Below are 12,935 nucleotides of genomic sequence, written 5' to 3' on the forward strand. Positions count from 1 at the left end.
ACACAGACACTAATTACATCTCATACAGTATATACTGTACGTAAACACTTGCATTACCAAGGCTCTGTTATCAGCTCCACAGTGGAAAACGAAACCATGTCCAATAGAATGGTTAAGCGATGAGGACGGTTCAGCCTGATGGTGGAAAAGTGCCTTATTACAGACTAGATAGATAGAAAGAAAGAAAGAAAGATAGAAAGATAGATAGATAGATAGATAGATAGATAGATAGATAGATCTATTAAAAAGGGTGGATAAATATTGTCATGATTGTCATTTCATTTTATTATTTTTTTAAATCTTTTTTAAGTCTTACTGGATGTTATATTCAGTTGATTGTACTGTAACATTTTTACTTGAGGTTTTATGTAATGAGTGGAAATGTGTAACAACAACTCACATGTTGCACTGTGCTTTAATAAGATGATCTGTCTTATCGCCATTTGACCGGACCGCACAAATGGTTTGTCTGTAGCAAAGATTGCAAATAAAGCTCTAACATTAGATTTGCTGATACTCTTTGTTGATGTATTCCACACTATCACTAATAGTACAGTCTAAAAGATCAGATCACTTACATTTGCTTCCTATCAGAAGTTCTGGATTAGTGCTGGCAATTTTTAATCCATATGCTGAGATACTCCTCAAAGGCAATTCTACACACTTGTCTTGTAAAGAAGAGGAGCCGGTTTGTTTTTAAAGCCTGTATTTTTATGATACCTATTACAAAACTAGACAGTAAAAGAATCTAAAGATTAGCGGTCTTACCTCTGCCTTGACTTTACAGAGCGAAAAAATATAGTTTGAAAGTATTGTAATGTTAATATGATTTTTTATTTTTTATTTTATATAGTAGTAATGATATGAAAGGTGGAGTTGGTGTTATTCTTACCTTCCAGCTTCTGGCTGTCCTTAACTACTTGTGTTGATGGAGAGTAGGACAGCATGTCATAAGCTTCCATGGTTACTGATTTTCAGCAGTAAGAGTGTGTAGGAGTATAAGGCAAGAGTGTGAATTATAGAGTATGTATAGAGGCCGCTATATCACTATATACAGTGGGTACGGAAAGTATTCAGACCCCCTTAAATTTATTAATACTTAGGACCATGTGATATTTCAGTTTTTCTTTTTTAATAAATCTGCAAAAATGTCAACAATTCTGTTTTTCTGTCAATATGGTACATTAACGAGGAAAAAAATAACTTAAATGATTTTAGCAAATGGCTTCAATATAACAAAGAGTAAAAAATTTAAGGGGGTCTGAATGCTTTCCGTACCCACTGTATGTGCATGTGGCCTGTAACCTGTTGAAATTTGAGTGAGAATTTTGCTGATCATGGGTCTCTTTATTTACTTTTATCTACAAAGGTTTAAATACTTTTTGAGATTCTATGTTACATTATTTGAATGTTTTTCCATTTAAAGGTACATTTTGCAGTTTAGGTTATTTAGGGAAAAATGTAAAACATGAAATATACCAGCTGTATTAGGAATAGGAATATATAACTCTCTCTTCTCTGAATAACGGAGAAAATATTTATTCAGAATTTACTGAATCTACTGCATAAAACCAAAGAGACAGACAGACAACTGCGGAATATCATTTTCACAGACATAAATTCATACAGTATCAAATTTATATAACAATATCATGGCAAGGTCTAATTTAACCAAGTTTACCCAACTGCTTTTAAGGATTTTACATCAAAACCCATAATGAATTAATCATTGGCACTCAATCAGTGCTGGAATAGCACATTTTACTGTTTCATAAAAAAGACCATACTGCTTAACTTGTATCTGTTATCAGTAGTTACCAACTGTGTCTCATTTCAGCCAGTGTATTATCAGAGTTTGTTTGAGTGCCTGCAGTTGGTGGTTGGGCAGCACATTCACGAATACCACTTTGTCAGTGGTTGGCTCATGAATATTAATTGAGTCATGTGCACGTTGCTCGGTTACCTTTCTGGAGCGTCAAGTGACGTAATTAATATTCATAAGCTAAGCAATGGTGACAGTAAGAGGTATTTTTCTGATAATGCGAGAAAATGCTGCAATTATACTTTTCGCTGAAAGCAATATTTAATAAAAAGAAAATGTAAATATGACATTTAATATAATCATGTAATAACAGTAGGGCCTCTTCGCCCGGTTCTTTCATGTATCTGTGAAAGCTGCAGGGCAATGGTGACGAGCTCCGCCAGCACCACCTGTGACAGAAAACAAAACAAATCAAAACAAAAAACGAATTACTCCAAACGTTTTTCCTCTTTTTATAGGCTATTTTTTAGAGCATTGCATTAGCAGCGCAAAAGGTTGTGGGTTCGATTCCCAGGGGAACACATGTTAGGTAAAAAATAAATAAATAAAATTATAGCCTGAATGCACTGTAAGTCGCTTTGGATAAAAGCATCTGATAAATGTAAATGTAAATGTAAATAGAGTGTCAATGGTCCATTTGAGAGATAGGTGGCGGTAATGCACTTGTAAGTCTGCGATCCACCATAAAGCAAGAAGAAGAAAAGATGATACCTAACGTGCCTGCTGCTGAGAACACGTACAGAAGGTCGCGCTCAGAAGAGTTCTAACAGTTCGGACATTGCGTGAATCAGAGGTAAAAAAAAATAAAATAAAATAAAATAAAAACAATAAATAAATGCTGCTCCGTTTCTTGAACAGACCGATCATTTTGTATCTTTACACATCAATGTATCGTCACGAGCCACAGGGATTAATTTAGTTTTATGTATGTTTTTTTTTTTATGTTTTAGCCGTGATTCCCATTCACTTACATTATAAGACTGATAGACTGCAATGGTTTGAGCTAAAAATCATGGTTTGTGTTCTACTGAAGAAACAAAGTCACCTACATCTTGGATGCCCTGGGGGTATGCAGATAAACATCAAATTTTCATTTTTGGGTGAACTATCCCTTTAATCTAATAATTAATTACATCATAAAAATTTTACATACAAAAACAACAATCAAAATAAAACACTAAAAAATATGAAATATTTATTTGTCCACTTGCATGTCATGTGACCATTAACTAAGTCAGAGAACAGTGAACATGCAAATGCATTAATTACTACCTTAATATCTCAGGGAGTACTTCAAGTCATTTATAAGGTGAAAGAGGGTTAGCTGAAAAAAGAGTTTGGCAATCCCTGCATTACATGTAAATAAGAACTTGAATTTGTGCATTTTAATGTGTTTGAAAGACAAAAGCCTTCTTAAGACATAGTAAAACATGGTTAAATAACCCACTGATTTATAGTTCAAATAAAAAGTGTGTTCATCAATGGTTGATGCAGTGTTGAAATGTTGAGAAAACACTTCTTAAAAGTAAAAGTTCTGAAAAAGAACTGAATAAGAAAATTATGAATAATTTATTTGCTATTGTGTGAATACTATGTAATCAAGAATATCATATAATCAGTAAAAAAGTAACTGTAGTCTGATTACTAGTATTTTAAATCTACATTTTTGGAATCTGATTACATGTGATCAGTTACTTTCCAGCACTGCATATGAAACATCAAATTTTAGAAGTATAAGTTCCATATGAAATAAGTCATAATTTACCTGTGGGTCCTGAAAGAGCTTGTTTATATCTTTCTCGTAACTGTCGATATACAGACGAATTGTGGCTCCGAAACTATCTGTCCCACTGAGGCGAAAGACAATGCGAGAACCTCCTTTAAAAATGATCCGCAAACCCTACAGGGAATGTTTACATGTTCTTAATATTAATGTAGTAATTGTATACAATTTATTAGAGTAATAACAGTATGCCTGTGATAAATGCCTGCTCAACAAAGAGAATCCACTATATTACCTGGTTTCTTGAAATGGTTCCATCCACAGGGTCACTGTACTCAAAATTGTCTGCCGCCTCCACTTGGTATTTCTTTTCCCCCACAGTAAACACTTGCCCATTGAATGCCCTGTCTGAAATCATCAGCTCCAGATCCAACATCATCTCTACAGCAGCATCTAAATCCACTTCCTCATAGTCAAATCTGTCACAAAAATGTCATCAATTTACAAACAAATGTCTGACTAGACTGCTTATGTAGAAGGCATCTTTTCCTGCACCTGGTGTAGTAGTTCCTCCCGTAGGTTCTCCAGTGGTCTGTCATAATGTCTTCTACACTTTGCCTCCTCACCGCTAGGATGGACAGCCATGCTAGCACTGCCCACAGCCCATCTTTCTCCCGTATATAATCTGAACCTACGGAGAGAAGAGCAAATTGAAAAAAATAAATGTTTTAACTGTTCACTGAAAGGTTCTTTGGGGATCCAAAAGTGGTTATTCTATGGCATTGCTGTAAAACACCTCTTTTGAAGCCTTAGTGTAAAGAAATTTTTCTATTAATAAGAACCTGTTATCCAATAGAAAGGTTCCATTGATGTTAAAGGTTCTTAATGGACCCATCAATGCTTATAAAAAGCCTTTATTTTTTTAAGAGTGTATCTTGCACAATCTGTTGTGGGTGTTTCTTCAACTGTGGTCACTTTTATGTCCCAAAGATTAAACATAAATAAGAAATATGTTGTTGAATGAAAGTCACCTCTTTAAAACTGTATTGGATGCTCAAAATGCAGTGTAGAATTAAGTGTTTTATCCTCATCTTAGACCCAGACTTAGTCTTAAAATACCAAATTCCATTATATAAATATGATTTACTGATATATAATATTTTAAAACTATAATCTAAGCAACCAATAAATTAAATGCAATTATTTATTGAAAATGTTTAATAATATGTAATCAATTAAAAAGTAACTATTGTCTGATTTAGAGTATTTAAAAATCTAATTACAAGTACTTCATTTTTTGAATGTGATTATGTATCAGATTATATGTAATCAGTTACTAGCACTGCGTATATGAAACATAACATTTTTAAAGTATAAGTTCCATAAGAAATTAGTCATAATTTAAATGTTTATTGATTTGGTGTTAGTGATGGGAATGAGATTATATATGTGTATATATATATATATATATATATATATATAAAGTATCTATATATGTTTGTATTATCTATAGTGTGTGTGTGTGTGTGTGTGTGTGTGTGTGTGTGTATATATATATATATATATATATATATATATATATACATGTGTGTTTATTATTATTTTTTTTTTAAATTATGAATTTGTCTTTGTATGTAGTGATAATACATCCTCTTTTTCCTGGACAAGTCCTGGACAGGATTTCTAAATTGCCCAATTCTAAATTGGGTTTTGGCTTTGTTTTCCTACTGACATGCTCTCTACAATCCTCATACATTATATATAAATATACTGTATATAATGTACTGGTTTGATTGTTCTCTGTAGATCCCACCTTCTTGAACACCACAACTGGTAGTTTATGTACAATCCCTGCACATATTTGTCAAACTACTTTTCAGTCATTACCTTCAGCAAGTTTGAGAACAATAGGAAAACAGGACGGAAGCCAAAACCTGGACATCGTAGCAATCCTGATGTATTTCTGATGAAAAACAGGATGTATGGTAACACTATTTTATGTGTCATACATTCATTACCTGTGCCAAAACTTTCCTCCCCACACAATGAGAGACGACCTGCGTCCATCAAGCTCCCAAAAAACCTCCATCCGGTTGGGGTCTCATATAGCTGGATCTTGGTGGCTCTGGCCACCCTGAATAAAACAGAAGAGTGAGTGGAAATGCAGCTGGTCCTGTTAAGTGTACTTTAATATTGTGAAACATTTAGGAGTAATATTCACATGTCCAAAGCTGCACTGGTGGGCATACTTCTAGCAAAGCCTCTTACTCCTGTGTGCTGGAAGTAAGGAATGCAGAAGATGTTTGCAGCAAGGACGGCAACTGAGTCGGAGGGGTTTACAAAGAAGCCATGCTTCCCGAGGATCATATTACGGTCCTAGAAAGAGAGAGAGTGAGGCCAGGGTCAAGAAAATGTTATGCTGACTGTCACTTGAGCACTTCTGCTTGGGTCATAGGTCGTATAGCGACACTGATCTCAATGTCTCAACACCTACACCGTCACCATCAAAAGCAGCGCCGAAGTCATACTGTCCACTCTTCATCGTCTCAACAAGGTCAGAGGCATAGATCAAGTTGGGGTCTGGGTGGCGACCTCCAAAGTTCTCCAGAGGTACGCAGTTAATGGCTGAATTTGCAGGGGAGCCCAGCTCCTCACACAGGATCTTCTTCACATACGGCCCAGTCACTGTACAGCCAATGGAGGTTCAACAACAAGAGTTAAAAGAGTCAGTGCTTTTAAAGGTGCAGTATGTAATATTGACAGCTAGCGGTTGAGATGGGTACTGCAGTCCAAATTCAAAATATTGGAGAGAATTGTTTCTTTTGCCATCTCCTCCTAAGACTGGATGCTCACGCGGGTTGCCAGATTGAGGACACGCAACTGACAACGGAAGGCAACAAGCCTTACACTGAAAGTTGTAGAGTTGATTTATCCACTTTTTAATATGCCTCTGGTCATAGAGCTTTTTAGATGGATGCTGAGGCTTTTTAGGTTGAGCAAAATCTGCAATCTCTGACCTTTGCTGGGTTCAGTGGTTGCAATATGCTGTGTTTTCCATCAGCTGGCAACCCGTGGTGTTGAAATACTATTGGGTATGTTGGCAGTAAGTGGAATCTCTCAGACCAAAAACAAATACAGACATTGCGACACAGAGCGCACATTTTAAAGTAGAATAATTGGTTGTAGTGTTGTAAACTTACCATGTTTCCTAAATACAGTATCTGCATGCATATTATATTTTTTATTTTTTTAGCAAAGTCAAAAAAATACATACAACACTTTTAATGAGGCCAGAATTACTAATAACTTGAGCCAGGACAAACCCTCTATTGGTGTTAGAAAAACTACTGTCAGGATTTACTAAAGACTGTTAGCAGTGCTGATCCTAGACTTCTGGTGGCCCTACGCAAATCTGTGTTGGGGGCGGTGGCGGGGGGTGTTGTGGGGGGCTGTGTAGTGGGGTATGAGTGGTTATGAAACGCATTTATCCGTGTTTCACTCCGTCTCGAATCGCGCTCATGGAAAACGCTTGAGAAACGCTTGTCTCTTCCGCGGCTTGGTACGCTTTCAACTCGTTTGTTTAGTCTCGAGCAAGACTGTACGACATTCACATTACATGATTTGACTGATCAAAATTCAAAAAAGAAACTAAAATTAAATCATCTTTGAGAGCAAGGCCCCCTGGTGTTTCGGGGGCCCTACACAGCTTGCATATTTTGCGTATAGGGTGGATCGGCTCTGACTATTAGTGATAAAAAGGCATGGATATACAGTTATTTTTGCGATTGACCTTATTGCATTTGCATCTGTAGGAGTTTCCCTTTCAGACACAAAATTTATGGGAGGAGAGTTTTCTAATAAATCATTTAATGCGATTTACCAGCTTTTGCGCTGGTCAATTTAGTATATTTGCGCCATCATTTAATGCCCCAAAAAATAATCTCTTAACCCATTCTGTGCTTGAAATGGCTGTGATAGTTGCTAATTTTCTCTGCTCCTGGTAGATTGCATTGATCATTATGGAAATGATCTGGATGTGTCTGTGATCTTTCATTTGTGCACTGTCAGTAGATCACAAGCAGAACTTTATACTCCTATCAGCACTTTTATGGAATTGCAATCTCATGCTAATTTGCACTGTTTAGTAAATCTGGCCCCAAACTGGATGATGATTTGTACTAAGAGCTATCCTTCCATTATCTATTAGACCATTTTCATAGATTCAGTTTGAATAAGCTAAGCAAGTTTCTATAAAACTCTCAATTATAAACCTGTCAATATTGGACTGTAAAAATTCCATTCAAGGAATGTTCTGATTTCAGTTAACAATGTTAAAATGTACAGAATCCATCTCAATTCCAACCATTACCATAAGGCCAATTCACACCACACAGACAAACACCAACAAAGAAGCTGAAGAATTTAGTTTTTTTTTTTTTTTTTTTTTTAATGGGCTTTTTATGCATTTTTAGTCAAATAGGAGACAGTAGAGAGACGACAGGAAATTACTGGGAGGGGAATGGGATCGTCTAAGGACCTCAAGACAGGAGTCGAACTCGGGTCATTGTGAGTGCAGTTGTGCTATATGTCGACGCAATAACTATGAGGCTATTGGCATCGATGAATTTTATGAAAATAAACTGTCATGTTCACTCTGCCCCAACAGACATACGCTGACTGAACATGTTCACTCGGGTGAAAACAAATTACATGTAAATTACTTATATTTTTAACTATACTTTAAAAAACATAAAACTATACTTATAAAAATACATTTAAAGTTAATATTTGTAAACAAACTAAATTTCTACTTCATCATTAAAAATAATATTTTAATATTTAATTTAAAATATTAGTAGTACCGTATATTAATAATTACAATAATATATTTAAATACACGACATACAAGTTTAAACAGAAATTACATTAAAATTATATTTTAGTTAGCCATAAACATCAGTGCATTTTGCAGCACATAATTAGTACTTTAAAGTACTAAAATTCTAAATCATTCATTAAACCTGTGCAAAGTTATATCCATTTGTAAAAAATACAATGTCATTCCAAACCTGTATGACTGTTTTCTTCAGTTGAACAGAAACAAACATTGTGCTTGGGTGAAAACATTTGAAACATTTATTTGGACAGAGAGAGAGAGAGAGAGAGAGAGAGAGAGAGAGAGAGAGAGAGAGATTTTAAAACATAAAAAATGAAGATAAGTGATGACAGAATTTTAATTTTTGGATGAACTATATCTTTAACAACCATGCAAAGCATGTAAACCTAAATCTTTTGTATTAGTGTAAGCATACCTTCAAAGAAGCAAACTTTACCCACAACCTACATTTGTAAGCACAGCAGTTGATCCACCTAGTCAACTTCACAGCTCAAATAACATGCATGAATGCAGAAGATTCCTTTAATTTCAAGGGGCTCATCAATGTGGGATGGTGTTACTCCTTGAAAGCTGAGAGCCGTGCTTGGTTTTAGTGTTATGTCAGATCGCTTGTCTTAATCATTCAGATCACTGCACTTATATGGAAACTCAATCTCACACAGAAGCGGGCAGCAACACAAGCCTAAACTCATCCCCATCCAACTGGCAAACATGGAAGCATCTCATTCCATTAAGTAGATGCAGCTGCTACTCTAAATGCTTTTTTCAAAATGTGGGAAATGGACTTGATGAAGCGTTAGCTATGGTGGTAACTCAATGACTATATCAGTCTGCTTCTATATCAGTGGAAAGAAATATGGTTCCTCACCTCCATGCATGGCATCTAAACGGATTTGTATGTGGTTGTCTCCTGACAGAAGTTCCTTTAGAACAGCGAAATCGAAGATATTCCTCAGTGAGTTGGCATAGGATTCAACTGGATCCACAATTTCCACTGCATGACAGAATATTGACAGGACATGCATCCATTCTATTCATTTCTCATTAAAAGATGCCATTCTTTTGAATCACAGCTCAGATGTTGCAAATGTTTTCACCTGTAAAAGGTTTAAATTTGTTCTCCAGGTCGAAGGACTGCTTTCCGATAGTCCCCAGATCGACTCTGAGTTCAGGACAGATGGCAAACTCCTCTATGGTTCTGCTCAATTGGAAGATTTTATTTGTGACAGCCTCTGGTGCTGGACCTGTATGGAGAAATTATCAATAACTCAAACAATAAAGTATCATTAAAGTAGATGTTGTAAGCCTGGGGTCTGCTTTATGTTATTTGATCTGTCAAGACGGTTTAAATTTTACCCCAAAATAAAATAAATTATTTGCTCGAAGAAAATGAAGCTTACATCATTACATTTATATTTATTATGGCTTATTTTATTTAAAACATTTTTGCATAGTGTCTTCATGTAAATTAAGCACATTTCATTCCATATTTTTATTACAGTAAAACCAAACATTGTATCTATTTATTTTAAATTGTGTGTATTGTATTTACGCACACTATAATTAAATAATAATAATAAAATTGTGTTAAAAATTACTATAATTTAGCATAACTATTTTTTCATTTTTATGATGTCAAAGCTGAATTTTCAGCATCATTACTCATCTTCAGTATCACATGATCCTTCAGAAATCATTGTAATATGTTGATTTGGTGCTTAAAAATCTTTCTTAATTATTATCAGTGTTGAAAACATTGGACTGTCTTTGTCAAAATCATTTTCATTTTTTTCTAGAATTTTAGAAAGTTAAAAAGAGAACAGCATTTATTTGAAATTAATGTATTAAATTAATTAAATTCTTCCTGAATAAAAGTCTGTTAAAAAAATCATTAATTTATTTTAAAAAACTTACTAACTCCAAACTTTTGAACGATAATGTCTGTCTGTGTGTGTACACACACACACACACACCACACAAACACACACACACACACACACATATATATATATGGGCTTTTTAATTCCGTAATAACATTATCTTTTTTTTGGTTAAAAATGCATGAAATTAAATGTACTATATTACAGTAATGAGAATCTAATGAAAATCAAACCATACAGAGATATACAAATCAACTCTAAAGTAAAATGTATAATAGAATAGTAATAGGAATTTGAGTGGAATCGAGCTAAACTACCATGAACACAAAGTCACTGGGAAGTAACGCTTCATGATCATAAAATATGCATCATTTTATATACATATCTTATTTCTTTCATAGATTTTTTGGTGAAGTATTGCATGGACATCTTTCCTTCATCTTCATAATCACATGTAAGCCATTTTACCTCCATTGGCAGTATTGAATTTGATGCCAAAGTCTCCGTCAGGTCCTCCAGGGTTGTGACTGGCTGTAAGAATAATGCCACCAATAGCTTTGCTCTTCCTGATCACACACGACACAGCCGGCGTCGACATGATGCCATTCTGACCGATCACAACACGACCCACCTAAGAAATTCATCAGCCCACATTAAATAAAACATCATATGTCACTGGTCATCATTTTAGGAAATAATGTAGATAATGCAATTTGGTAAGACTTTATTTTGATAGTCCACATTCTGCTGTAACTTTGCACCTACTGTATGTCAGCTACCAATCATTAGAGTATTAGTATATTGTCTGCTTAATATCTGCTAACATTTTATTTTGATGGTTCCCCAACATACATTCTACTAACTATAAGTAACTCTACAAGTACATGTCAACTTATTCTAGTAATCTTAACCCTAACCAAACAGTCTACTAATACACTAATGTGAGTTAGTTATAGATATATTGTTGAAAATTAATGAGTTATATTTGCAAAGTTAGTACAATGCATAAAGTGGACTATCGAAATTAAGCATTTCCATAAATGTCAGCTGAAAATTATAGAATGTTATAAAGATCTCTTTCATTAAAAACACAAGGTATATTTAGATTTTCGATTGCAATTAATACCAGAATGGAGGCCAAAGCTGAGCACAACTCATGTATCTACTCTAAAAAGGGCAGAGCAGCAATAGTCTTCACCAGATCAACAATAGTAACTTCACTCAACATGTTCCTTCTGTCTGTGCCAGATCTAATTGGCAAAATTAGAAATCTATTAAAGACTGTGTCACCAATTGCTTGTAATGTGCCCGAAACATATGTTTCAAACAGTTGTGTCAAGAATAAATATCTTTTGTAGCAAATTTAGAACTGGAAAGTGATTAGAGCTTCTTCCCTAATTCTTGCCATCAAAATATAAGATTATACAGTACAATTTACCACAAAAGATACAGTGCAGGTGTAAAGATGCATTTGAATGACAGGTGTCTGTAGTGATGCTATGTGTGAGATTCAGAAGCATATACAGTGTAAAAAAATTGATTTTTTTTTACAATAATATATTGTATATATAATAATATATTATATAATATATAATATATAACAATAGTTGTTCATCATAAGAAAACATACTGTAAGTGTCGCAACTGACCCCGTTAGCAGCAGCCATCTGCACTATGACCTGAATGACAGTCGAATTGAAGTAGCGTCCATCTCCACCCACCACCATGGTGGAGCCCTGCCTGTCCCGCAGGTCGATGGAGGAGAAGATGCATTGAATAAAGTTGTGCAGGTAGTTCTTTTTAGACTGGAAAACATGGGTCTTCTTCTTCAGGCCGTTGGTTCCAGGCCTCTGGTCGGGGTACGGAGAAGTAGGCAAAGTTAGCACTTGCAAGGGACTATCGTTCATTGCTCCAATCCGTTGAGGAAGAATGAAGGAGAAGCTGTTAGCTCCTCTCAGAGGAGAGAAAGTGACTGGGACGGGAGGAGAAAGAGGAAAAGCCTTGTGCCCTTATGGCATTCCCCAGAGTTGGATTGAGGCCATTAACGGGATAAAAATAAATTTGGTAACTGAACACGGCTTCTCACACATGTGCATGGGGATCACTGTCAGGACAAGTTTGCCTCCAGAGGCCTGTTGAAGCAGATGCATAAGATGGCCAGCAAGGCCTCGTTCATGTGCGGTATTTACTCAGAAGCTAAATAGAGCTGATGCTGAGTGAATAAGCCTGGGATGATCTGCTTGTAAACGCAATATGAGTTGTTTTGACATATGCTAAATCTCCCAGGATCATTCAAGATCCAAGCGGCTAATGAAAAATGTGCTATATAGCTTGGATGGCGTTTGGGGACAGTTGGGGGGGTTTGGATTTTGACTGCTGCACCTCTAAAATCCTTAAGGATGAAATTTCTGTGTTGATGTGTTGATCATGACAGGTGGTTTAGCTGGCTCCAGAATGAACCGAATAAAAAAAGACCCAGGGTAAGTTCTTACTGCAGCAAGACCAGGTCAGAGGAAGTACAGAGAATTGTTACTGCAAGTACATATACTGCTGCCGCACAAATGTCAGATTTTACAAAATAGATCAATTTGCCCATAGCAGATCTAGACAGGT

The 12,935-nt window shown here is 35.5% G+C and overlaps 1 protein-coding gene across 1 annotated transcript; it reads right to left on the minus strand.

Moving 5' to 3' along the window:
* Positions 1-1,657: 1,657 nt before the first annotated feature.
* Positions 1,658-12,279, minus strand: LOC109072446 (phosphoglucomutase-1-like). Its single transcript, XM_042770321.1, has 11 exons — positions 11,972-12,279; positions 10,791-10,953; positions 9,540-9,686; positions 9,311-9,436; positions 6,040-6,230; positions 5,767-5,921; positions 5,564-5,679; positions 4,101-4,236; positions 3,841-4,024; positions 3,588-3,722; positions 1,658-2,211 (listed from the first exon to the last, which is right to left on the minus strand). Exons 1-11 carry the CDS (start codon positions 12,227-12,229, stop codon positions 2,122-2,124), a joined length of 1,701 nt encoding a protein of 566 aa, XP_042626255.1. The 5' UTR covers positions 12,230-12,279; the 3' UTR covers positions 1,658-2,121.
* Positions 12,280-12,935: the final 656 nt, after the last annotated feature.

The sequence above is a fragment of the Cyprinus carpio genome, chromosome A2 (assembly GCF_018340385.1).
Source record: "Cyprinus carpio isolate SPL01 chromosome A2, ASM1834038v1, whole genome shotgun sequence".
NCBI classification, from domain to species: Eukaryota; Metazoa; Chordata; class Actinopteri; order Cypriniformes; family Cyprinidae; genus Cyprinus; species Cyprinus carpio.